General features: G+C 43.5%; 1 protein-coding gene across 1 annotated transcript in view; it reads left to right on the forward strand.

Annotated features, from left to right (window-relative positions):
* The window catches only part of PATJ (PATJ crumbs cell polarity complex component), a 130,509-nt gene that overhangs the window by 19,506 nt on the left and 83,105 nt on the right, over positions 1-27,898 (forward strand). The window contains exons 13-19 of the mRNA XM_041483240.1: positions 1,983-2,039; positions 3,454-3,588; positions 8,023-8,187; positions 8,966-9,094; positions 23,617-23,826; positions 24,636-24,755; positions 27,498-27,872. Coding sequence (XP_041339174.1) covers positions 1,983-2,039; positions 3,454-3,588; positions 8,023-8,187; positions 8,966-9,094; positions 23,617-23,826; positions 24,636-24,755; positions 27,498-27,872 — 1,191 coding nt within the window. The remainder of the gene's footprint in view (positions 1-1,982; positions 2,040-3,453; positions 3,589-8,022; positions 8,188-8,965; positions 9,095-23,616; positions 23,827-24,635; positions 24,756-27,497; positions 27,873-27,898) is intronic.

The raw sequence follows: 27,898 nt of genomic DNA on the forward strand, positions 1-27,898 counted from the left end.
AGGGCTCAGGATAGAGCTTCCGTTTTCAGAAGAATCTTACCATTTTATCTGAAGAATGAAAGAATGATTTTCAAACATGCTGGGAAAATACAAAGTAATTCTCAATAGTGTAACTTTGTGGTGCCAATGTCTAGTAGATATTTCTTCCCTTCATATTAAATAATTGCCTAGCAAAAGATTGTTTTGATGAATTGTCACGAGGACTTGATGGAAATTGTAATTCACTTGTGCTTTTCAGTGCTGGGTGAGCCAGCTAGTACAGATAAAAGACTCGGGACAGCGTTCTTCCCGAAGCCTTAAAAAATTCTCACCACCACCAAGAAAATGCCCTGTTTGTCTTTGCAATGCTTGTCCAGTTGATTTAGAGACACTTATTTTTACTACTTGGAGTAGCCATCGTTCCAGTCACTCGCTGGGAGATTTAAAGTAGCTTCAAGAATTGCCTTGAGAAACTTGCTTCCCCTCTTTCCATTAGCACTCCGTTAAGATCTGGAGCTCGTGTGAGATTATGTACATGATGCAATAAATCTGTTTGGCTGCCCACTTCAGTTGCTTGCTATTCCCACCCTTACATTTCCAGGGGCTGATATTACCTCCCTGAGCACTATCACACTTCCCAGAGAGGATGAAATCCTGCTTAGCTGGTGAATCCAACCATTCCAAATCCTCCTTCAGCCGCCGCCGGTGAAATGTCAGCAGTGGAAATGTTAACCATGGGGCTTCTTGAATGATAGAAGGGAGCTCTGCTGGCAGCCCATTCTGAAAGCCATTTTTTGGTTCTGGTTGCCTGTGCCTCCCTGCTGTGTCCAGGAGCAGTGTCCAGTTTGAGTGGCACCGCAGTGCCTGTGTCACATCATCCTTGCTCAGCCCCTGAACTCACCCCAGAGGTGCCTGCAGGGTTCTCTCAGGAGTATTTGTCTTGGGAGGAAATAGCTGCTTCAAGAGAGGGGTTGGTGGCCTTGGTGGCTTCTGTGCTGCTGGTCCTTCTTGGTGCCAGTGGAAGGAGCTGAGGTTCCTGAGCAGGGGCTGTGTGGTGTCAGGCTGAGGGGCTGCCAGTCATAAATCCACTTAGTTACCTGGACATGAAATGGGTTCAGTCTGTCAGGAAAAAACACCCTGCCTACTGCAAAACAACATGCTATAAGCACTGTTTAAAATTAATCCAAAAGAAAAGTCTAATCTTTATTAAACTAGAAGTTTTCAAAGAAAAGTTACCTGATTGGTTTTTTCAGATCAACCAAGTGCAGCTTTCCTTTAAACATTCAACTTCAGTGTCCCAGATTCCAGCCCTGGGCCATATATTGGAACTAAATGATCTTTAAGGTCTCTTCCAACCCAAACCATTCTATGATTTTGTCTTAATTACATTTAAAATTGAAGTAAATAACCTTCTAATATTACAGATAAATCTGTTATGTTAAGGAGGGACAAAACAAGAAAACTGGTGGTGAGCAGAGTCATTTTATTAATCTTTAAAAAAGACACTGAAAGGATTTCCTGTCCCTGGTTTAAATAACCCACTTTCCATTCCCATCTGGTAATTAAAGTTATGTATTTCAAGCCAGAAGTTGGTGGGTTAGTCTGGATGGGAGATGGCTGCACTGTAGCCTGAGGTAACAACTTAAGCTGTCATACTTTCAAATTCTGACTGGCAAGTCCGTGTGGGTATTTGTGTCAAACATAATGGCATTTTGTGCTTACACAGGATTACTGAACTTGACTAAAATTGGCATTTGGGCTCCGGGAGTAGGATAATATTGGAGTCTGCTAATGGTGCATAATCACCACATTCCTACTTGTAAATGTTCTGTGCCTGAAAGATTTTTCTAACATTTGTTTAAAATTATTTTGCATCAATGTGACATTGTTTAAGTACGGTTTATTTTGCTCATGAGTTGAGGTTTTTTTTGCCAGAATTTCATCGTTCTGGTAAAGTCTTTATTGTCCTGCTGTTGAAAAATGTTCTGATGTCCAATTTTTAGGTTGTGAATGTGGATATGCCCTTTAAAGACGATTCAGAGCTCCAGAAGTACTCAAAGGTAAGGCTTACATGGTGGTTTCCTTCCTGGTGTATGTTGGCAGAGTAATCCTGGGAGGGCAAGACGCAATTCCAGATGTGGTTCAGGAATTTAGTGGTTTTGTGGCTCTGTATGTTCCAAAAAAAGGCTGCCAATATTCTGCTTATCTCCTGGACTGATCCAATACCTTTTCACAGCACAGGCAAATGAACCTTTTAACAGTTCATTACCAAACGCCCAAACAACAAAAAAAAAACACCCTCAAACCCTAAATTTTGGGGTATTTAATTGCACAGAATGTAGCAGAGGTTGAAACTGTGCTGAACAACTTTTTTGTCCCACAGAGGATTTTGCTGTAGTGATCCTGGCTCAGGCAAAGGGATGTGTAATTCATTTAAATTGTCAGATCTTAAATTAATTTCACTTCCCAGAGATTTTCAAGATACCCCTGTTAATATTGTGGAAGAGAGGTTTTTAGAGATGATGCATTTATATATTTGTGGGGACACCTCAGTGGGGAAGGGCCATAAAGTCATGATCAGACATGGCTCTGAAGGAATGCTGTGGATCAGTGGATTGCTCCTTTTATTTGAATATCCAGAATAATTTGGGAAGCAGGACAGTCAGTCACTGTTTGAACTCCAGTAATAAAAAGCCAGAAAATGTCCAAACTGAGGGAGCAGCCACTGCTGATCATCCCTTTTCCCCAGCTTGCCATGATTTCTTCTGTCTTTTCTGGACAGTGTATCACTTTTATTCTACTTTTCCTGATATTAGCAGACTTAAGGCACTGGGTTGGAGTTTCCCTAGAGAAAAATTCCAAATTAGGGAGTTCCAGTGGGAAAAGGCTGACACAAAATCAGTGATTTCCCCTTGCAGAAAAAAGGATGTCAGTTTTGTAACTACTTACAGAGGACACTTCATGGATATTTTTTCTGCCTTGCAGTAGTGTAGCTCCCAAAGGAGTAAGACAGCTGATCTTGTGGTGAGATTTTAGGGCAATTATGGAACTTTTTTTTATTCCTTTATTTATTTCTATTTATTTTATTTTTGTTTCCCCTCTCATGGAAGAGGGCTTGGAACTGGATGATGTTTAAGGTCCCTTCCAACCCAAACCATTCTGTGATTTATTGACAGCTCACCTTTTGGGTGGTACTTCTCTCTGTATTTTTCCCATTAAGTTTAATTATTTGAGAATACAGTTCAAATTGCCTTTCCCCCCAGGGAAAAGACTGGTTGTTTTTATTTGTGCAAACAGTTTGTAAAGAGAAGTTATGGACACTTGTGCTGTAACACAGGTGAGGTCACTGTGAACATTTAATCATCTTACAGTGGGTTTGGTTCCATTTGGTGAGCTACTGAATCCTAAATCTGTTTTTATCCTGGTAGATAAAGATTTAGACTTAAATGCATATTTATATTTATCTTTTGGCAGCTGTTACCCATCCACACTCTGAGATTAGGAGTTGAGCTGGACACTTTTGATGGACATCATTATATATCATCCATTGCTTCAGATGGCCCAGCTGCAGCACTTGGTCTTCTGCAACTGGAGGATGAACTTCTGGAGGTAAAAAAATAAAACAGAAAATAAAAATTATCTATTTCCTCTTTTTTTTGGCCGCCTTAAAATTCTTCTCTTCAGTTCTAGCTTGACTGCTGTGTGTGCAGTAGAATTATTCCAGATTAGTTGTGGAAGCAGAGTTGTGCTTTGGAATTCACATTCATTTTCTTCACTGTTCCCTTCCACATTTATGGAAAAAATGTCAAATTCTTGTGACCTCTCAGTGACTTTATGGGTATTTTTTCTGCAATGTTTTAACATGAGCATCAGGAGTTACAAGGGCAGAGATAATATTTGTGTTGAATTATTTGTAGTGCTGTGGCTCAGTCTTTTGCACAATTTGGCTTTAGCTTTTGTGGTGGATAATCTTTCTGAATATTTGTCACCCCTAAAACATTTACAGCAGTCTTAGGAACAGTGGTTTCAGTTACACAATAAAACTTTTTTGTGGAGTGTTGAAAGATACTTGTGTGTATGAGCAAATACATCAGTTTGTTTAAATGTGTTTAAAGAGGTATTGGGGCAGCTTTGGAGTTATCAGAGTCACACCAGACCTATTTTCTCATGAAAAATAATTATTTGATAAAATGAAAATAATTCCTATTTGTCTGTGTGTGTGTGTACATGTGTCCATTGGTATATCAGCCTGCAAGTGAAAAGACATTAATTTCTTATTGCATGCTTACTCCTTGTGGAATATTTTGATATTGGAGCCTTTTTTTTAGTGGATGCAAAGAACATTTAATGGAAACAGAATTAGGCCTTCTGAAAGATTGATTTGTTAGGTGTACAGCTATTCTGCTTTTACTTCTTCACCCCCTAACATCAAAAATTCATACTGGTATCACTAAGACCTAAAACATTTTCTTATTGCTTAATGGAGGAAACCTTGATTCCTGAAGGAAGGGATTAATGGAATGCTGGAAGTGTCATTTAAATTGCTTGGCCACTAAACAAAAAAAAATTATAGAAAAAGCAATAATGCAGTGCTGTAGAGTAACTTAGGAAACTTTAATTGTGCATATTTAACAGTTTTATGTATTACTCTGTACTCAGAATTAAGTTCACAGGTATGCCCAGACCTAGTGAGTGTAAATTTTTTGCTGCTCTGTAGTTGGGGAAAAAAACCCCAACAAAATAAAAATGTGCTCCAGGGCTAAAGCTGTAAGTGCCAGGTTTAGCCCAGACTCTGTTTTTGCAGCCAAGTTATAAATCCCTTTAAATAGGGGTTTGCAGTGGAAAAAGTGACAGCCCCATTCCCCAAACAAGCAGCCTTACCTGGGCCTGATACCTTTGGGATTGAAATATGATCAGCAAGGATTTTCTTTTTTTTTTTTTTTTTTTTTTTTCAATGTACAGTGAGCTTGAATGTTGATTATTTTTAATGATGTGTTTGAATTATGACAGACAGCACAAAACCCCTCCCCTGCCCTTCATTTCAGCTAATTCCACCGTGTCCTTTTTCAGGAGTAAATTGCTTTTTTGTGCCCTTTTGTTGTAGCATTTCCCTGCTGTTTGAGGGCTGGCTGGCTGATGTGCTGAGTGGGTGGGTTCAGGGCACCTTGCCTGCTCAGAGGATGATTTCTGGCAGCTGCAGGAGGAGAAATGGGAGTCCCCAGGTCTGCTGGGGGGTGCTCAGCAGCTCTTCCCCATCCATCACGGGATGCTGAGAAGTGCTGGGAGCTTTCCACCACGCTGCCACTCTCCAAGCATTAAAAAATCCTTACGTGTGGATCCTTCTGCTTAAATAATTAACTAATGGACGAGGCTGATAGCTCAGCACTTGCTGTAATTCTTGCAGAAGAAGCCCAGGGTAGTTTGTCTTACTGTGTTGGGGGCCAGTTCCACCACTCTCAGTTTTCCTGCTTGGCTGGGATGTAGAGTGTGAGAGGAGCTCCAGCAGCCCAAACTACATTTACACTGCAAAAAGCACAAAGTGGGGGGAAAAAATAGAAGTGGTCAGGAAGGAGATGTTGGCTAAAGTGGGATTGCTGTGGAGCCTTGAACAAGATTGAAGGGAGATCTGGGAGATTTCTGGAGAGGCTCTGCCTCAAGTGCACCTGTACAAAGGTGTGTCCATGTCTGGTGAACGTTTCCATGCTGATTTCTTGGATCAGGTGTGGGTTCCTTTGCAGTGTGGGTATGGAAAGAAGGGATGGAGGTAATCCTCAGTTATCCCCACTTGCTGTGGAGGGGCTTGGATGAGGTGCTGGGTTCCCAAACCAGTGGCTGCACTCCAGCACTGTGGACATTTGGTCATGAGAGGGGCTTGAGGCAGCCTGAAAGAAATCCCTGGAGCACACAAGGTGCTGGGATTGAGTCCACAGCACTTACTGGGTTAAAGCCCTGCTCTTTTGGGACTGCAGTGCTGACTAACACAGGTAATTTATGACACCTCCTATTTAAGGACACCCCTGCAGTGCAGAGAGGAACCCTCGGGATATAAAGGTTATAAAATAGGTAAAAATAATATAAAGACTATAAAATAGGTAAAAGAGGATGAATCCCTCTTTGTTTTCCTGCAGAAGCAGAATCACAGAGTGACAGGATGGTTTGGGTTGGAAGGGACATTGAAGCCCATCCAGTTCCACCCCTGGGACACCTTCCACTCTCCCAGCTTGCTCCAAGCCCTGTCCAGCCTGGCCTTGGACATTTCCAGGGATGGGACAGCTACAAAAAACTGCAGTATCCCATTTTTAAAGCACCATTATCTATCCATCTCTCTGTCTCTCTAGCATCTGTCTGTCTATCTATCTATCTATCTATCTATCTAATCTATCTCTCTATTTTTAGTGTGAGAGGAGCTCCAGCAGCCCAAACTACATTTACACTGCAAAAAGCACAAAGTGGGGGGAAAAAATAGAAGTGGTCAGGAAGGAGATGTTGGCTAAAGTGGGATTGCTGTGGAGCCTTGAACAAGATTGAAGGGAGATCTGGGAGGTTTGTGGGGAGGCTCTGCCTCAAGTGCACCTGTACAAAGGTGTGTCCATGTCTGGTGAACGTTTCCATGCTGATTTCTTGGATCAGGTGTGGGTTCCTTTGCAGTGTGGGTATGGAAAGAAGGGATGGAGGTAATCCTCAGTTATCCCCACTTGCTGTGGAGGGGCTTGGATGAGGTGCTGGGTTCCCAAACCAGTGGCTGCACTCCAGCACTGTGGGCATTTGGTCATGAGAGGGGCTTGAGGCAGCCTGAAAGAAATCCCTGGAGCACACAAGGTGCTGGGATTGAGTCCACAGCACTTACTGGGTTAAAGCCCTGCTCTTTTGGGGCTGCTAACACAGGTGATTTATGACACCTCCTATTTAGGGACACCCCTGCAGTGCAGAGAGGAACCCTCGGGATATAAAGGTTATAAAATAGGTAAAAATAATATAAAGACTATAAAATAGGTAAAAGAGGATGAATCCCTCTTTGTTTTCCTGCAGAAGTAGAATCACAGTGTGACAGGATGGTTTGGGTTGGAAGGGACATTGAAGCCCATCCAGTTCCACCCCTGGGACACCTTCCACTCTCCCAGCTTGCTCCAAGCCCTGTCCAGCCTGGCCTTGGACATTTCCAGGGATGGGACAGCTACAAAAAACTGCAGTATCCCATTTTTAAAGCACCATTATCTATCCATCTCTCTGTCTCTCTAGCATCTGTCTGTCTATCTATCTATCTATCTATCTAATCTATCTCTCTATTTTTTTTTCTTTTTCAAAGTCTGTGGATTAGAACATCCCTTAACAATGATCTGTTATCACTCACAATCTTGAGTTTATGGTATAGTGAGCTTGACCCTTGTCAGGCCTTTGTGGTTAATTGCTTACTGTAATTGGTTTCTTTCTGACTGTACAAATGTTCTCACTTGTTTTCTGTAGGACCTATTTTAGTTTCAGTTGTTTTGTTACATTTTCAAATGGCAAAGTTAGAATCAGAGAATCGTTAAGGTTGGAAAACACCTCTAAGGTTATTGAGCCAACTTTTAAACTAGTTGTGGTAGTTCTGACCTCAAGTTTTTTGATTGGAGCTCAGAACCCGTGTTTGCTTAAAATATTGTGGGAAAATTAATTCTTTTATCTTTTTTAATTCAAATACATAAGCCTAGCACTGAAAAAAGATCCCCAACAAAGAAACAGGTGAGAAAGAAATAAGAATTCTAGGAAAGGTTTAGGCTGAAGTTAGAGGAAGGTAAAGAGACATGATGCAGCAGTCAGTCACAGGATCTTGGAGATGAAGTTTTACAGTAATTCTGTATTCTATACACAGTAATTATATATTCTTCAGAAGCATATGCTAATAAAACTGTGCAAGCTGTGCCAGAACCCCCAGGTAAAATCAGATCAAACTTTCAGGCTCGGGCGGGGAAAAATGTACGCAAAAACAAACAAACAAACCCAAAAAAAACCCCAAAAAAGAAAAAACTAAACTCTGTGTGGCTGTGTGGTCCCATTCTGCAGGTGAATGGGGTGCAGCTGTATGGGAGATCCCGGCGTGAGGCTGTCACCTTCCTGAAGGAGGTGCCACCCCCGTTCACCCTGGTGTGCTGCCGGCGGCTCTTCGGCGACGGCACCGAGTCCTTGGCGGACGAGCCCCCCGTGGCAGCGTCCCCTCCAGAGCAGAAGGTAACACCTCTCCTGTCCCCCACTCTGTGCGAAAGGACGGTCAATTTTGTGGAAAAATCCCTGTGTTTCTGGGTTTACGCGGGTTGGTCTGGAGGAGTTCATTGTCCTGGGAAGACAAGGTGGCTAAATCACCGCGTGCTTTGCTGACTGTACATCCCATTCATCATCCCCACACTTAATAGGTGAGTGAGAGCTCTGAATTACACTAAATCACATCCTTGCCACCATTAGCTGATTGCTTCCGTGTTCTGAGTAGGTTTTTATAGGGGAAAAAAAAAATAAATTTGAAACTTAGAAGTTTCTTTCTGTCGCAGGAGCTTTAAAGTCTCAAAGTAAAGCTTGACACTCGTGGTTGCTCCTGTTTGCAGAAGTATTTACAGCTTGGCTTCTCATCTTTTCTGATTGCCTGGCCTTTCTGTTAGCTGTCTGTGGTTAAATCTTTCATGCTGTTTATTTTTCCTTTATGCATCTAATGGGACAGCTGAAGTTCATCAACATGTAACAGGTTAGTAATATTCTAACAATTAATTAGTCTAATACACGGGTGTTTGTGTGCCAGGCTGGGCTCTGATGCTCCAAACATGTAGGCCTGTGCCCAGGGGAGTACTCAAGGCAGCAGGCTGGAGAAAACTCTATTCATAATGCTCAGTGAAGTTTTAATTCCATAAAAGGTCACATTTTAGGGCATGTATGCACCATTAATAATCAAAACATTGAAGTAATAGTGTTTGTAAAGAACTGAGAGAATGGTATTTGAACCAGAACTTTTCTTTTCCAGGTGAAACCCGAGGAAGACTTCAATCCTGAGGAGGAAGAAGGGGAATTGGCATTGTGGTCTCCTGATGTGAAGGTTATTGAGCTGGAGAAAGACAGAAATGGTTTAGGATTCAGCATTTTGGACTATCAGGTATACTTTTCTGTGTAACAAAATGCTAAAAATCCCTTTGATCCCTTGTCTTGCACGGTGCCTTAAAATGTTTTGTGATGTTGATTACTGAGTAATGGACTTGACACTTTGGCCTAGGAACTGTAGGGGAAAGTAATGTATTTTGGGGCCAGCTCTATAAAGTATGGAGTGTTCTAAACCTCTGATTATTGGACATGATAAAGTGCAAAATCTTTCATCAAGCTGCACCCCATAACTCTGAGTTTAATGACTAAATGTTGGGCAATATTGTTTTTTTTGTTGTATTTTGTTCTAACTTAGAATGGCTTTTCAGCTGTGAGAGTGGCAAGTGAAGGTTCTTGGGTATTAGTTGGAGATTATTATATCCTTAATTGTTAAACTCCTTAGAAATTAACAGACAAGCCTTAAGTTGGAGGGAAGTGCTGCTAAAATTAATGAATCCTTCTTTCAAAACCCCTGTCTTCAATTAAATATGTAGAAACTCTCAAAATCTGTAGTCAGAATGAAACGTTCTTCGTGTTTCTAGTCAACATGATATATTTTTTTAAACCTCCAGTCATCATATTTATAAGGAAATAAAATAGCTGGATCACTCTTTATAATAATATACACATCACATCTGAGTGCTGCCTAAACATTGTAGTTTAATGAAATGTGTTCAACTGTTGTACATAAATGTCAAGTGATATAAAATTCACTTTCTGATACAATAAGGCAGGAGTTGGGAATGAATTAGAAGGAAAAAAAATATTTGAAGTATTATGCAAACCCATTAATTCTATATTTTAGCAGTGCGATTTAAGATTACTGAAAATAGATCCTGTTAGTCATTTTAGCTGACACATGTTGTGTTGCAGTGCCAGCTCTACTCTAGAGTTGCTGGGAGTCTTTACAGAGCAGTAATACACAGATTTGCTTTTAAGTTCTCATATAATCAGAATTAATGAAGGCTTTAATAGCAGGCTTTTTATTTACTTATTCGCAGATGCAAATACACGAGCAATGTTGTGGTACTTTCAGCTAAATTTAAATACATTCTAATCAATTCTAAATGAGTGGTAAACCACTTAATCTCAGATCTTTATAATTTCAAGATATTTATGTATAAAGTGTATAAAGTGTGTTCTTTTGTTTGGGATTTGCCTCTTAGATCTTTTACACTTTTCATCATCTGCAGATTAATTTTTATAGAGAGATATCTGTGGCTGTGTGTGTGTTTATGTAAATACATCCATCACATCCTTGAGTGCAAGGCAAAGAAAATAAATAATTGTCTGTGCTACAGTGGAGGCAAGAGGAAAAAAAAAACCACCAAAAAAACTGTGTGTGGTTCCTGGGAGAGTGTTTGGAATTCTTAACACAGATTTTCTGGGAAGCACAGAATTACAGCAGTGTTTAATTGTGCCTTAAAGGACCTGGAGACCCTTCTTTAGAACATGAAAGGTGTTTTTGTAGGCACATGCTCTTTGTTTTACAAGAGAAAATTCAAGCTTTATAACAGCAAATGATGCTGCTTGTGCTGTGTATCCACTGCTGATTTTCCTCCATTTGAAGAATACAAGCTTTAAAATTTTTTTTAGGTGTTTTTAAATGAAGAGGGGTCTTGCCATGGCCCATCTTCATCACCAGTGAGTGGCCAGCCTTTCCAGGCTGCCACAGTGCTGATGGAGGTCGGGTGGGGAGGAAAATGCTTTTGAAGGGAGATTTTGTTGGTAATGAACACACAGGGACTGGCTCTGTGCATTACAGAAATTCAAGGGAAGTTTGGTGTTGCATTCCCAGCTGGGAGGAGGTGATGTGGCTATCCTGGGTTTTTTTAATATCCAGTTATTTCTGTAGCTGTTGGCTGAAATGACACTTCAGAAATTCTGGAGGGACTTCAGGAAGCTCAGTGGGAACAGGGAATTACCTCAGGGTTAAAAATGATGCTCTGCTGCCCCACCTGACTTTGCCCCGCACAAAAGTGGAGCAGCAGCCTTGAAATGGTGGATCCCAGTGGATCCCAGCCCCGGGGTGGGGCTGGGGCTGTTCCCTGCAGTGTTGAGGAAGCTCTGGAGTTCTGCTCATCCATTCTGACAGTGAGGGATGCCAGACACTCTGCAGAAGCACAGGAATGCTCAGCAGTCACAGACCAGGCTGCTCCCAGTGCTCTGGAAGTTTCTTCCTACTTGCTTTCGAGCACAAAGCTTTTTACCTTTCCATCTTAAATTAGAATTAGATCTTTTGCTGAACATTCCCGTGGTATATAATTTATAATATTTGCCATTTTGTTCCTGAAAACTGGCTGCACGCTCAGCATAAAGGCTGCTGTGCCTCAGTTGTCCTAAATGCTGTGCTTCCCAAGTCATGCTCTGGAAAACAGAATTAATAGAAATTCTTTGTGAGGCAGAATAGGAGTCTGAGTACGTGGAAAACTGAATGCTGAGATTGAGAAAATTATTACTCTGGCATATTAATTTTTAATGGGCTGTCTTTCTAATAATGTTTCATCTATCAAATAAATGATAAGCACATCCCAAGTGACTTGCAGGATATTCCCAGAAATGTACAAGCATAATTCCAATGCCTATATATTTTAATGAACTAATTACAAATTAATTATACCAATTATGCATAATCAATAGTATTTCTACTTTGTCCTGTGTTTTCTTTTGATTGTCTTTAGGGATTTAAGGGCTTAAAACAGAGCTTAAAACTTCCTTATTTTAATAAGGTTCATAAAACTTTGGGGTAGGGTTACCCCTTTTGCTATGACAGGATAGTGTTTATATAGGATATTCTTTGTCTTCCAGGATAGAATTTATATAGCATATTCTTCATTTTCCTGTGGTCTCTGTGTATTAAAAAAACCCTTTTTTTCCCCTTTGAATGTTGTAATTTGTAACTATGTTGTAGGAAATGTAAAATTTTTGAGAGTACTGCTCTGCTGGCAGCAAGGTCAGTACTTGGCGAGGGGGGAGGTGGATGGGAAGCTGATCCTGTGGATTCCTGAAATGATGGATTTCACTGGATTTTATTTCTTCTATTTAAATAAGAAACACTGAAGACATCTTAAATTGAAATCTTCTGTGTTTTTTTCTCTTGTCATCACTGTGTTGGGACCTGGTGAAAGCTCCCAGGCCAGGCACTGCTTTTTCTTGGTGGTGCTGTGATGGGAAGGCTGCAGAGGTCTCCTGGCCATTAAAAGCTGTGCTGCTCAGCCTCCTGGCCAGCTCCTCCGTGGAGCAGCACACTCTGCCTCTCTTCATTTCCTTCTCCTTCCATTGCAGAGGTTGCTCTGCCTTTCACCTCTTCACTGACCTTGATGTGGTGCTGCTGGCACAGGCAGTGCCAAGTGAGCTCTGCTGGGGAGGGAGGGACCCAGGACCTGCTGCTGGGGTGATTTGGGATCCCCTGGGCTGGAAAGAGGCTGCAGCCAGTGCATTTCGTGTTCTTTGTCAGCAGACCTGAAAGTATCCAGCCTAACAGTACATCTGTCTAGCCTGGAACTGATCACAGAATCCCAGAATGGTTTGGGTTGGAAGGGATCTTAACCCTCATCCAGTTCCAAATCCTGCACCTTCCACCAGACCCTTGGTTGCTCCAAGCCCCATCCAGCCTCCTGGCAAAGCTAATCCATTGGTTTTGAGACCAATGCCTTTTCCTTAGAAAGAAATGGAAAGATACATTATCAGGTTAAAACAGAGAAGAGATGCTGTCTAAAAACAACTGTGACCCCAGGGCATTAGAGCAAGAGGAAGGAAAAATCCCAAAAGACTTATAGAGAAAATGAAGAGATCCCAGCAGGACAGAAGGTTCTTTGAGCCCTGGAACAGTGTTCAGCAAAGACCTGATGCATTGCAGGCCAACAGACTCTGTCAGTGATGTTTCACAGAAATATTGGAAAAACCACAGGTAGCTGAATTGCAGATTTCTTGAGGCAGTATTGACCAGAAGGTAACTTGAATGGTCTGATGAGCTTTTATCAAATTAAACAAAAAGCTGAATGGACTTTATGTGGAGCTTAATTTACTGTGCTTTGAAGTCAGAGTCTTTTAAAGCAGCTGTTTCAGAGTGCATGAAACTGGAGAGGGTGAGGGGTGCAGTGGGGAGGTTTGACATTTTACACAACTCTTGGGAAGGACTCTGAGATGCAGTTTCTCCCTGTCTGTGCTGAGAGATAAATCCCCAGTGCCTGCTTGCTTTGGCACACTCCAGCTGCCCTGGAGAGCTGGAGGAACTCATGGACTCACCTGCTCCAAGTGATCCATGGGGGCAGGAAGAGGAATTTCAGCACTCAGGAGCTTCAGGTTACCCTGGGCTGGAGGAGCAGGGTGAATTGTGCCTGCCTGGGTCACTGCTCCAGGGATTTTCCTGTGCTTTAGCAACAGGGACCCCACAGCTGCCTTATTCCTGCCTTCCCTTATTATTAGCAGCAGTTTTTCGTGCTGCAGAGCTGAAGTCTCTTTTGCTGCACATTCAGCAGGTTGTGTTTTGTCCTTCTCCCAGGGAGCATGGGAAACAATTGTTTTCTCTTTTCTAACAAAATCACTGCATAGTCATTCACGGCAGGAAGTGAAGCAATTTAAGTGTCTCCAAATATCTTTCCTCTTTTCTTTATGCCCCAAAGAGGCTCCAGATGTAGAGTTACAAAAAAAAAAAAAAAAAAAGCAAACTGACTTCTTATTTGTAGAAGGTGGTATTCATGTAGATTATAATTTAATTTTTTTTTCACTTTCTTGGTCTGTTCAGCAGTGAGATGCAGGCTGGAATGCTTTGACACGTTGCTGGCTAAACGTTTGCCCTCTTGTGATAATTTGAGCTTTGTCTATTCTTGTGATAAGTTTGTTATGAACAAAGAAGCATATTCATGTCTTTGTTAAACACATTTTCACCTGATCACATGATGGAAACCTGTGGCTTACTGGCAAAAGCTGCACAGCTGTATTAAAAAGCAGTTTTACAATGGCTATCAGCTTGGTACTGGGAAAACTGATAAAGGCAGCTTTTCTCCCATCTCTACAACCCATCCACATTCATTAACATCAAAGTTCTGTAAGCCTCAGTACCAGCTGTGTTGGTACTCATCTCACGGAGGATTTGCTTCTCTCCCCCTATGGGAAAGTTCTACATCCTTTAAATCATATTAAGCTGCTTCATGTGTAAAATAATTCTTAATAGTGTGTCATGAATTGAATTCAGTGTAGCTTTTTGAAAAATTCTCTTGGAGTTCAGCTTAAAAACTACTTTCCAGGACCTCAGAGCCGGTGAATGCAGTTGAGCACATTCCTGGAGAAGTTTCTGAGGTGTTCACGATTAGTGGATTCCAAAACCTGCAGTACTAATGCCTTGGGAGAGCAGAGACCACTTCAATAAGAAATCAAAGAGATTTCTGTGTGTCTCACACCAAGATACAGACAGACCCACAGGAAGGGATCTGGAGAACCTGGAGGCAGGAAGGCACTTTAGGGGCTGGGTGTTCCCTGACACTGGGCTGGAGGGGACCATCACTAGGACCCTAAATGAGAAGTCAGGGAGGAATCTCACAGAATTACCCAGGTTGGGAAAGTCCCCTGAGACCTTTCAGTCCAGCTGTTCCCATCAGCACTACCAAGGCCACCACTGCCCCGTGTCCCCAAGTGCCACATCCACAGGGATTTAATTCCTTCCTGGGATGGGGACTGCCCTGGGCAGGCTGTGCCAGGCTGGACAGCCTTTTTGGGGAAGGAATTTTTCTTTGTATCCAACCTGAACCTCTCCTGGTGTAATTTGGCCATTCCCTCTGCTCCTGTCCCTGTTCCTGGAGCACAGCCCGACCCCCCGGCTGTCCCCTCCTGGCAGGAGCTGTGCAGAGCCACAAGGGCCCCCTGAGCCTCCTTTGCTCCAAACTCAGCCCCTTCCCAGCTCCCTCAGCTGCTCCAGACCCTTCCCAGCTCTGTTCCCTTCCCTGGACACACTCCTCAATGTCCTTCTTTTTGTGACCTCAGCATTCCAGGTGTCTCAGCAGTGCCCAGCACAGGGGACAGACTGTCCCCTGGTCCTGCTGCCACACCAGTGCTGACCAAAAGCCAGGTACCACTGGCATTCTTGGCCAGGTTTTCTAGGAGAATCCTAGATGCTCTTTCTAGGGAAAGAGCGTCAAAGGCTTCACAGAATTCCAGGTAGACACTTCACAGCCTTTCCCCCATCCACACTTAGCAGGTGTTGAGGTTTTGGCTGGGATAGAGTTAATTTCCCTCCTGAGTAGCTGGTGCAGCGCTGTGTTTTGGATTTAGCATGAGAACAATGTTGATAACAGGGTAATGTTTTAGTTGTTGCTAAGTAGCGATTACTCTGAGTCAAGGACTTCTCAGTTTCCCATGCTCTGCCAGTGAGGAGGAGCACCAGAAGCCAGGAGAGGTGATCTGAACCAGCCAGAGGGATATTCCATAGGATTTCATGCTCATGATATGTGATTTATGTGATCTGTAAATGGGAGGAGTTGGCCAGGAAGGGTGCATCACTGCTCAGGAACAGGCTGGGCGTCAGGATTTGTGCACCACTCGTTTTCCTCAGGTTTTATTCCTCTCTCTCTCTTTTTGTTGCATCTCTTTTCATTATATTTATTAGTATTAGCATTGCTAATATCTTAGCCTTTATTCACTTGCTGAAGTGCTCTTCTCTCAGCCATGGGTTACCCCAGCCAGACCCAGGGCAGCAGATTTTGGCCGAGCAGCACCTGCCTTTCACAAAGCTGAGCTGATCCCCAGATTGTCCTGCGCTCAGTAAAGGACAGAGATCTTCCTTATCCCTCCTTTTGCTGCCTTGTAGAGCAAATTGCAGGAGCATCCCTCCTGTCCCTGTGAGCTGCAGCAGCTCTGGACAATACCTGAGTTTGCAGAGAAACTGGAGCATTACTGAAAACATCTGTTTTTCTTTGCTTTGTCACATATCCATGAAATAAATGCTGAGCAGTATTATTACTATTAACCTTTAGAAATGTTTTCCCTTCTTCCCCCAAATTCTCCAATCTGGTTGTTCTTTTTCATTTCCTGCTAGAAAGAATAGCTTTTAATAAAAACAAAAAACCCCAAACCAAAGAAATTCATTATTATTCCACAGATGTCTTCTGCCTGCGAGAGAAGGCGAGAATTTAAAGGGACAAAACTGTAGCTGGATTTTTCTGTTAACCACTTGGTAAATCCCAGCCAAGCTGGGATAATGTGGAAGAGGCTGGAGGAAGCTGTGCTAGCCTGGCAGTGGGCATGTGGAGATGATGGAGCAGTGGGTGTGGAAGAGCTCAGCCCAGACAGCTCAGAATTTGTTCTGAAATGATGAGATTTGAGCTATATGGTGGTGCTGATGGATAAGCATGAAGCATCCTGAAGACTCATGGAAGTTATGAGGTGTTCTGTTTTCTTAGTACCTCACCCTGCTGGAAGATGCTGCTCCCCAAATCCAAGGAGTCCTGCTGCACTTGGAGTTTTCTGTCTGTTCTCAGTGTGATTCACTGTAGCCTGAAAATTCTCTGCAACCTTTGTGCCAACCCTTCTGTCTGCTCCCTTGCCCATCTTGTTCCTCATCCCTGGAGGTGTCCAAGGCCAGGCTGGATGGCATTCTGAGAGCCTGGGAGAGTGGAAGGTGTCCCTGCCCATGGCAGGGGCTGGAATGAGATGAGCTTTAAGCTCCCTTTCAACCCAACCCAGCCTGGGATTCTGTGATTCTTTGGGCCAAATCGCTGCTTGCAGATCCTTGTTGCATAAAACCCAGCCTGTCCTCTATCCCCACTTTTATTTTGCAGCTTTTTCTGCAGCAAGTCTTCCATAATTCATGTGTTTGCTGTTTGTGAAGCAAGGTTTTCATGCAGAGGAGAGCTCTGGCTTGTGTAAAAACACATCCTGCACTTGCACAGACTTTTACCAGTGCTGAGGCTGGCTCGCCTCACCGGTGCAAGTGCTGCTGGGCTCTCTGCTTGGATTTTGAGTTCAGGAATTCTTTGAATCTGAGAGCTGATCAAACCCACAACCTGTGTTAAGGCCCACTGAGCACAGGCTGTGTAGGTGATCCCATTTATACTTTTTTCCCTTGGCTTGTTGGTGCTTTTTTCTTCTTTCCCACACATCTCTATCCCTTCTTTATCTCATCACACAGTGGCTTTCCTCCACTTCCTTATGAGTTCAGGGATTTTTTTTTTCCTTATCTCTGTGGCTTTTCCCTGTAGTCAGCACTCAGTGTGTTTTTTCTGGAGCTGGAAAGTCTGAAAGTCTAAGATATTAAGAGAGTCTAATGAATGTAATCCCTGAGACTTTAGCCCTGTCGAGAGCAAATATGAAAGGCGGATAAAACCTTAGATGGATTGAGAAGTTTGATAAATTAAAAGATAGCGACAGGCACCTGAGTCCAGTGCACAGTGACACTGAGAGCGCCCAGAGCCTGTTCCTATCTTTGATCTTTTTCTTTGGGAAGAGCAGTAGTGTGTGAGGTCTTTTCCCTTGGGGTCCCTGGTCCACAGCAGAGGGTGGGGACTGTGCTGGGCTCTCCAGCCCTGCCAGACCCACGGGGCTGAGTCACCCTGGCCACCGTGTTGGTTCTTGCTGGGGAAGGCTGATAGGATTTCAGCTCCCACATGATGAAAGCCTGGTGTGGGAAACCCATTGTGCCGCCTCCTCCTCTTTATTTTGCTGTTCCCTCTCCTCCTTTGGGTGGGGCTCTCTGTGGTTTGTTGCTGGTTTTTCCCCCCTTCCCTGCGAATTCCTGTTTCTTTGCTGACATTTCCCACAACAGAAGTTTTGATTAATGCCGGCTGCACACCAGAGCTTCTGAAATTCATTGCTTTATTCCCTCACTGCAGATCAATAAATAGTAATGTTTTATTTCCAGTGCTTTGCCTTACATCACAGCAAAGTTCAGCGTTCCTCCTTGAACACTGCTCTGTGTTTGAGTTTGTGTTGCTTCAGCACATCACCTGCAGTTTGTTTCCCTGGTACAGCCAGAGGCTGTGCCTTGTGTGATCTCCTTCCTGAGCAGCCCTGCTGACTGCAATCCGAGTGGAAGAGGCAGAAATGGGTCTGAAATGCTTCGAATTTCACTCAGATGCAATGGATCTAAGGAAAACCAGTAGAGCACTTCCTCAGGGATGTTTTTCCAGGCCTTAGAGTGCCTCTGGCAGTTCTTAGGGCCAACTGCTGTAAATGTGTTGGACTGAGTGAACAGAAGGTTTGGACCTTGAGTCTCACCCCCAAAGTGAGGCCACCTTAAGGAGGGAATCAGACCTCACTCACAGCTGGCTCTCCCTCTCTTCCCTGTCTGTTGGAGGCACTTTATACTTTGAAAAGGCACAAAAAAGGGTTCTTGTCAGTCTTGGCTCTTGCATCCCATTGGCATTGTTGGGGTCACTGTGGAGGGTGGCTCTGCAAAGGAAGCCACAGGCACTTCACAAAATGAGAGCATGGATGAGTATTTTGAGTAATCTCACAACGCTGAGCATGCAGGTACATTACTCATGTGCACTTCTACCTTTTTTTCTGCATAATAATGAGACAAACATAAAATGCTTCTGCTTCTTTTCACTGTTGACAAGTGTCTTTTCCTTGTTCAGCATTAAAAGTGTTGTGTCTAAGTGTCTTCCAGCCTGGTATCTTATTCACTGAAGAGTTTTAAATATGGATATATATGTGTGTTAGACCTGGAAGTGGTCCCATGCAAAATGTAATGAAGCTGGGCTGCTCTGACCTCTGAGCTCCAAGGCGTTTGTTTTGGCTCCCTCACAGAAACCTGCAGTATACAAATTGGCACTTGTAAAAATGTTCAGATAAATCAAAAAATGGCACAGGGGGGAAAAAAGTTTCAAACTGTTTCTTTTGGGATCCTTGGCCATGCTATTTTGGATGTGTGTTTTTGTGGCAGCAGGCAGTTTGTTGCTTGAAGAAAGCTGAAATATTCTAGGAAGTCGGGCTAGCTGGATTTAGATCTCAAGTGATGCCAAAACTAATATAGCCTGTAACTAAGTGAGAGTGACTTTGCACAGGGAATGTCAGTCACCCGCAGCTTTGTCTTACATTTTCATAGGAGCCTTTAAAAAAAGCAAAACACAAACAGAACCCCGGCAAACGTGGGAGCTGCTCCCATCCAGTGGAGCTGTAGTTCCAGTGCTCCTCATCCTCAGCCCGGGATGAGGATGGGCTGTCAGAGCAGGGAATGCTTGCGGTGCTGGGAGCTGGGCTGGCCTGGAGTGCCCTCTCTTGGCTCCTTTTGGGAGGAAGAAGGGAACATCCAGCCTGGTTTATCACTTTTCTGTCCCAGCAGGATGGGCAGAGGTCAGCTGCGCTGGTTCTGTCCCGGGTTTGCTTCCCAAGGCGTTCTGAGTGTGGCTGTTTGGTGCCCATTTGGTGATCAAAACCACAATAAAGCTGCAGGGTTGCATGCAGGACTCTCTGAACTCCTGGGGCTCTTAACATTTCAGCAGAGCTCAGGTTTTTTAAGAGATTTCATACTGCCCCAAGCCCAGGCATCCCAGAGGCAGCAACTGCAGTGGCCCCTGCCTGACTCTCCACTGCTAAATGAATCCAGAACAAACGGGGCTCTGAAAATAAGGAGAAAAATTTGACACCTGGACTCTGGCAAACATTTGTGGGTTTTGATGAGGAGGGGAGGGGGAGAAGGGAAAACCTATGGTTCAGCATAGTTAAATATACGGTGTGCTAAGTATGAATAAATTGTGGCTATTTTAAACAAGTTCCTAGAATCCATGGCACAGGGGGGAGGACAGCAGCTACAGCACAGGAGTTCCTCAAAGGGTTACCTGGAGGCTACTGTCCTGGGCTGCTCTCAGGTTTACACAAGTGGCAAACGTTCCAACATGTGATTCTTCTCTTAAAAAATGAGCTTTTGACTTCAGGGGGTTTGTCTCCTCACTGCTTTGCAGTCCGATTCTTTTCCTCGTTGCTCACGTGAATTACTATTCATTGGTGTAAAGGAATCCTTCAGGAAAGGTAAAAGTTCCTCTGTGAATGTGCCAAGGCCTGTTCATGACAATCTTGGAGGTCTTTTCCAGTATGATTCGTGCTCCTTTTAACATGGCCAATTTGCCTGGGATTGTCCATTGCACTCCCCTTGTGCTCTGATACAAAGCCATGTGATAATTTCTTGAAATATTGAAATTGTATCACTTCTGGGTTTGGGGACAGAGTTGCAAACTCCATCCCAGTAAACGAGCCTTCACTTTAAAGCAGAGGTTGAAATCTGCTCCTGCCTGCTGGTGACTAAAAGTCACTTTGAGCCAAGTAAAATGAGTGTAGAGCCTCAGGGTAGGTGTGCAGTCACTCTGGTGCTCTTTGGTAACTTGGAATGGTTCTAGCTGCTCTGTTAACGTGGAGGCAGTCCTGAAATCCCACTGTGGGGGGGAACTTGCCTTTTAACTCTACTAACTGTATACAAACTGTACCTTTTGCACTTAGTGTGGAAGGAAAGGGTCTGCTTTTCATCCCGCTGCAAGCACTGCTTTCTTTCAAAAACAAGACAACAGTCCTCACGGCCCAGTTGCACTCACCATTTAGAGAATGTGAATTTGGTGTTTGCTGTCTTGTTTTAGCAGGTGGCTCTTTAGGGTGTGCTCAGGGTTGAGGGTAAATCATAAGGCAAGGTTTCCAAAAAAATCCCAGTGTTCCTTTGGTTTATGTAAGGAAATCCACAGCGCAATCCACCGTTGTGGTAGAATATTAAATTGCAGAGAGAATATGGATATACATGATTGCACCTCGAAGTTCAGGGGGTCTGTGCCTTCTTGTGCAGCTTTTGTTGCATTCCTCGTGGCAATCCCATCGTGATTCAGCCACTGGTGAGCCCTGAGGTTCTGAGCACTGCTGGTGCTGCTGCTGAGCTCTCCCTGTGCAGCTCATCCCGCTCTTCTCTCCCTGTGCAATAGCTCCCTCTGCTTGAAATCAGCATGGAATTGTTTCCTACTTGCCTGCACAACAGTTTTTAACGTGGGCCCCCTTTTTTAAGACTTCTGCTGCTCTTCATGGAGCAATTCCAGTGCATGGCTTGTGCTCGTGTGTGTTGTGAAGCAGGGAAAATAACCACCTTGTCCTCAAAACCTCTCTGCCTCGAGCTGCTTCTTTGCAGGATCTCTCTTCCTTTCGGAACACTTCTTTGTAGGAACTCTCTTCCTTTTGGAGCACTTCTTTCAGCTAAATTATCTCTTACCAAAACGTCATGTTTTATTGAGCAAAACTGTTTTTATTTCAGTGGTGAGTTGAAACAGGACTGCTTCTCATCAGAGATGTGGTAGTTGGGCCACTGACCCTGCACAGAAGCAGCTGATGGTGAGATTCCCATGTCCTGCTCAAGTGGTTCTGATCCAGAACCCAAAAAAGAACTGATTTAGATCAGACAGAGCAGGGGTTTGAACCTGGTTCTGCCCCATCCTCAGCCAGCACCATAATTACTGGGCCAGTCCTTCACTCACAGAATTTTGTCAGCTTATCTGCATGGGTGGGGGGGGGGGGGGGGGGGGGGTGAGTGCTGGGTTTGTTTCCTTCATTTTTTATCAATATAGCTAAGCCAGCAAAAGTCATATTCTAAGAGCTGTTGTGTCAGCAAAGGTGTTGTTTTGCTGAGAGAGCATTCACCCATTCAGGGAGCCAGCATAAACCTCCCTGGCCACAGCAAGATGAGCCCATGGTAGGAAAACTTGCTGGTTTAGTTCTCCAGCAAAGCCTCCCTAGTGTGAACAGTGCCTTGCTTGCTGGGAAGGGGCTCTCTGGATCCTGGGTCTGCAGAGATGTCCAGAAGGTTTTTTTTTTTCTGATTTGCAGTGGAGCAAACCCCCAGATTAAAACCAGTTCAGAAGTCTGTGCTGGTTCCAGGGTGGTTGGGGTTTGCTGGCAAGAACAAAGGGCAGCACTAACTTCCAGTTTTCTGCATCCAACACTTAAAGCAAAGCTCTTGTTTTTCCTTCACATTTTGGAATCCCCGTGGATTCCTCTTCTGAACTTGCTGGGCTTTGGTTCATCCCTGGAAATCTCCTGAGGGGATGCTGTTGGAAGCTCAGGGAATCCTCCCTCAGCACCAGGTGCAGCAGGTTTGGGCACGGGCAGCTCGGGCACCTTGGCACAGGAGGTGAGCACAGGGAGCCTGCTGGGCTTGGCTGCCAGGACGTGACACTCAGGAGGAAACTTCTTGTGTGCACTGCGGATAAATTGTAAAATTATAAAATTGTAAAAGGGCAGCATCGAGCAGCAGAACAGGAGAGAATTGTTGCTGATCTTTATTTACTTGAATCCAGCTCCTGCGTGGCTCTTCCTGCTGAACTCTAATTTCACTGCTCTAATTTCAGCCTTTTACAGATATTACAGGCATTGCCTCATATGTTTGCACATACCTTAAAAAACATGTGCCCTTGGAAAGCAGTGTACAGTCATATAAAAATAAAGAGCTTAAAAAGCATTCCTGTTTTCAAATTAACACTGAGGTGCTGAATTCTTGGTGGTCTTTGTGATTTGAATTTTGCCCTTTTTTTATCCCTCCCATGCCCTGAATAAGATGCAAGTCCTGAGGGAAAAATAGCCCACATTTGTGCATTTGGAGACCCAGTGCATGCACGAAGCATTTCTGAACTTTATGAGCCCTTAGCAAGGGGGAGAAAGGCTATAATTGCAATCTTAAAAAAACAAATGAGGAAACAAAAAATATATTTAAAAAATTAAGACACCATATGTTTGATATATATATATATCTTTCTGCCAGTATATAATAATTTACAATTTCATTGGATTGAGAATAATTTTTGTAATGAGTGAAGGCATGATAGAAATGGTACAGGACACAAAGCAAAGGCTAATACAGGATAAAATATTAAGTGAAGTGGATATCTTTGCATCAGTTTACAATGTGTGTAATATTTTGTGCTTGACTCTCTGTACCCACCCCTACAGTGTTCCTTGCCTTCTGTAATAATCTTAGTTACTCTTCTGTTGCTGTCTCCTGTTCCCTGTTAAGGTGGAAAAAATGTCACTTCCAGGTTGTCACGTGGAGTCGACAGCGCAGAAACGCTGCGGTCACACCCCCCACATCAGCTGCTGTTTCTTCAATATTTGGGGCTCCCATTTGGACTTCGTATTTTGAATTACATTTCTGACGCTGCAGTGGTTCCTTTTGCCATCATTTCTGCTGCTCTGAAGCCCCTGGGTGACGTGCAGAGTGGTTATTTTCTGTGACATTAGCACGTCCCAGGCTGGATGGAGGCTGGTGGAAGGCTGCCAGTGTTGTTGTTCTGTTTGCAGCTTGGCCTGGCTGTGTCTGTGTGTGTGTAAGGAGAGGGCAGGCAGGGTGTCGGTCACCTTTCAGATCTTAGCATTTCTTAATGGATTAGGCAAGTGATGGAGTGTCTTCCTTTTTGCACAATCTAAACCTTGGCAGAGTTGGCAGACAGCGCTTTTTAAACGTCTCCGCAGGCTTCAGTAGCATCAGAGGATGAAGGTGCTTGGGTGCTCCTTACACACCCCAAACAAACATCATCTTTCAAGGCCTTCACTTGGGGGTGTTTTTTGTCATTTTCTCCCCAGGACCCCTTGGATCCAGCAGGAACAGCCATTGTGATCAGCTCCCTGGTGGCTGGCGGCGTGGCCGAGCGCGGGGGGCAGATTTTGCCGGGCGACCGCTTGGTCTTCGTCAACGAGAAACACTTGGATGGTGCCACCTTGGCAGAGGCAGTGGAAGTGCTGAAATCTGTGCCCCCAGGGACAGTTTCCCTTGGGATCTGCAAGCCTTTAGTGGTAAGAACTGGTTTTAATTTTTTTTTTTTTTCCTTACTTCATCCCACGGCGTTTGTAGATGGGGCTTGTATGGAGAATTCACCACGCTGAGCTGCTGTGCCTTGAGAGGGCCAAAAGTCCTGGCAAATGGGCAGCTCAGTGTCCAAAACCAGCATCCTCAGCTTCCTCCTTCAACTGGGAGATGTGCCTGGGCAGACCCATGAGCACTGTGCACAGGCTCCAGCACCTCAGCAGCCCAGTTAAACGTGTGCTGGAGCCCATTTCTCTCTCCGACACTGCTGAGGGCTTGCTTGAGCTCCATTGACATCAAAGAAAGCTACTCTGTTTGAAGTCAAGACTGTAAATTCAAGCAGAATTTCTCTTTTCTGGAATCAAGGCTTTGGAACAGTAGTTTACTGGGGAATGCTGCAGCATTGTTCATCAAGGGCACCCAAGCAAAATTAATTAAAACCCCAGTTAACAGAAAGGGCTTGTAATGCAAAGTGGTAGAGGAGTTGTGAAGTAGGAATGTAGGAAAGCTGATAAATATATTATTTCCTTTTCTAAAAATTGGTATTTCGTTGTTTATAACCTTGTATTTGTCTTCCCTTCCTACACATCTCTTTAGGTCTTAGTGCATCTGAACCAATATGTTCAAAGAATAAAAGCTGTTGACTTCTCAGTTTTTTTGCTTTCTATTTTTATAATTCTTTTCCAATGGCTGGTTCTCCTTCTCCCTTTTAATTTATTGAAAGATGTGGGTTTGTTTTTTTTTTTTTTTTTTTTTTTTTGTTGTTTTCCTGACTCATTGTTTGGATTACCTTTTTTAGGGAGAAAGCAGAGAGGAGGAGACAATGCACGGTGTGGATACCAGCAGCATCAAAAGCAGCCCTGGGTCTCCAGAACCAATAGATAACACAAATTTCTCAGTAATACTTGAAGCACCACAGGTATTTGGTTACTTTTTTTGGTACAACTCCAGTTTATACAGACAGGAAATGATGTTTTAAAGTAAAAAATGCATTATGTTTTTCAGATAAGACTGAAAGTATTGGATTCCCTCTAACAGCACTTACCAATGCAGCTCCCAGACTGCCTTATCAAATTTATTATGTCATTAAAATACCTTGGGTTACCTTGGATATGAAATAGGAATGCTGTGTTGTTATTGTAATCAGAAGTGGTGGGCTCAGCTTTGCACAGAAAGTAAAGTATGGAAGCAGAATGCTTTTAATTATCGTGAAGCAAAACAAGAAAGTAGTTCAGAGTATAAGGCACTCTTGAAATACTTTCTTCTTCATAGCCTTCTAACGTTCTCTGGAGTGATTTCTTTGCTCTTGCCTCATCAACTCTCCTCATCCTTACTATCTGAGAAATAATTCTGTTTATTGTGGGAGGATGTGGCATTATAGATAGTGAGAAACTCAGATACCAGGGTAATAGGCAGTAATATTGCAGCTCTCACCGGTGCAGACCTAGAGAGATGTGGATATCTTGTAACTTTCATCTGTTCTCAAGTGCTTTGCAAAATTCATGCTGGTAAATGTATTCTTTTTACACCAGAAAATACGACACATAAAGGATCATGCAGAACTGCAACACAGGAAGAAAAATAAATTCCAGATTTGCATGTAGCTGAACACGTGTACCTGTCTCTGGATGCAAACCTGTTTTTAATGCTGAAATGGTAGATTAGAAGCACTAAAAGGAGAAGTATTAGAGGGTAGATGTGGGTATACTGTGAAGAAATTAGCCTGGATGATGAAAAATTATATCTACTGGTTTTCACAATGTAAAATGGCATTTGTTGTTGGAGGGGTTGCAGAGAATTTATCCTCTGCCAGCTTAGATTGGTTTTCTACTTCCTAAATAAAACCAATGTCATTAAGTATTTTTAAAGAAAATATTTTACCTTAAAGTCCTGAAACTGGAACAATCAGTTTGGACAAAACACCTGCAGGGGAATTTACTTGCATTTTGTTTTAACTCATTTGTGACAGCTTTGGTAGTAGCTAAAATTATTTTTTATTATCTTACCTGCTCACACAGGTAGCCAGGAGTGGTGTGTTCTGCTGGCTCCCACTCTGAGACACTGGCAACCAGAATTTCAGCCCCAAAATGACGGAATTTGAGGATTTTATTTGCTTCAGTGTCGTGTTTGCAGCATTCCCTGTGGTGTTGGTGGTGTCTGGTGCTGCAGTGCAGCAGTCAGGGAGGATGCAGAGCAAACTGCTGGGTCAGGGACACAAACCCTGTGTGGTTGTGGGCAGAGAAAGCTGATTTATGTGCCCTGGGCTTGGGAAAGTGTTGAGAGAACAACGCTGCAGGAGCCAAGGGAAAGGAGGTGAAAATGGAGAGAATCAGGATCTCTTCAGCCTGGGTGTTTTGTGAGATGGAGGTACACAGATCAAATGGATTAAAGGGACATTTAATGCTAGTTAAATTAATAAAATGGGCTGATTTCTGGGTTGGTGGTGTTCTGCTCTCGTGCCAGCTATCGGCTGCTTTGTTTCCTTATGCTCCTGCCTCTCTCCTGTTTTCTCTCCTGTCTCTCACTTGAGTTGTACAAACATCTTGGCAGTGTCTGGGGCTTTCCTTCTGTATTTGTACAAATGTAACAAAACAGGATCCTGACACCGAAGGTCAGGAGTGGAGCAGTGCCGTGGGGAGTCTGGGAAGGGGCAGGAAGCAGAAACAAAAACATTTTGGGGAAGGAGCCTTCAATCTGTCCATTGGTTTCGGAGTCTGGGGGCTCGGGGTGTTGAAGTTGGGTTTGGGGGTTCTTTGGGCCACAGGGACTTGGTGGCCTGAAGAAAAAAAGGGGAAAGCTCTCAGTGTGTGGCAAAATTCTGGGATAAGTGCAGGGCATAAAATCCCAGCTGCCTGTGCAGCCCCTCTGTGAGCCAGTGAACAGCACCCCATTCCATTTGGGAGAAACGGGAGTCGATGGAAGCTGGGGGAGCACGTGACAAATCCCAGGAAAAGAACTGTTGAGTGAAATCTTTCAGAGTGGGTTTTAATACCTTTTCCCTCCGTTTTGTTGTTTTTCTGGTTGGTTGCTCTGTGGTTTGAGCACTGTTCTCCTTAAAACAGGAAGGTAATGAACAGTCATTTATATCCTTTTTTTTTTTTTTTTGGGTATGTGGTAACCTCTGCCCCAGGTTAAAAATTGGATGGAATATCCAAAGTAGGGGCAAGAAAGTATGGCTTTTATTTGGGTTTTTTGGAGGGTTTTAAGTTGCTGACACTGTTACATAAGCAAACTCTTGGGCTGTTTATTTAGCTGATAGCATTTTAATAAATGTTCATGCATTCATAAAGCAACAGCAGATATGTCTGAAGCAGAGAGATTCTTTAACTGGATTTATATGTACTCTTTCCTATGGCTGTTTTAGTGTTAATTAATAATTTCATTCCCTAACTTCAGTCCAGATTGGTTTTTCCAAATGGCTGCAGCAGTATCTAAGCTGTGCAACTTAAATTTCTTTATGTTGAAAAGAAATATTTGCACTGTCTACTTTTGGTGCTAAAATCATAAGTCAGAGAGTCTGTTTTCTTTTAGAAAATGCAAAAGGTAGAAGATTTTAAAAATCAGGATGTACTTTTAACATGGGCAAAAAATAAAGGATAGCTTTAAAATAGTGGGGAGGAAACATGGTGTAAAATCTATATTCCTTTAATGATCTTTGCAGGGTTTCAGAGACGAGGTACCTTTTAAAGAAGAACTGGTTGATGAGCCCCATTTGGACTTGGGAAGGTCATTTCAGCTTTCTCAGAGGGATGATGAGTATGGGAAGGAGTCCTGGGAGATGTGTGAGTTTCTGAAAGCCAGAGCAGAGGACGTGGAGGAGGAACGGGAAATGTTGGTGGATGAGGAGTATGAGGAGGATTCAGACTTCCTGAAGGGTGATGATGCATCAGGTGGAGAGAAGGCAGCCTCAGACAGGAACCTGGACACAGAACCATGGGCAAAGCAACTGGAGGATGCTGAAATGCAAGATTTAAGAGCCAGTGTTGGCCTGAGTGCCCAAGAGTGCCTGGAATATCCATTCAGGAAAGATCAATTGGTAAGGAATGCTGTGCTGAGCACAGA

Source organism: Pyrgilauda ruficollis, unplaced genomic scaffold, assembly GCF_017590135.1.
Source record: "Pyrgilauda ruficollis isolate IOZ18807 unplaced genomic scaffold, ASM1759013v1 scaffold6, whole genome shotgun sequence".
Taxonomy (NCBI): Eukaryota; Metazoa; Chordata; class Aves; order Passeriformes; family Passeridae; genus Pyrgilauda; species Pyrgilauda ruficollis.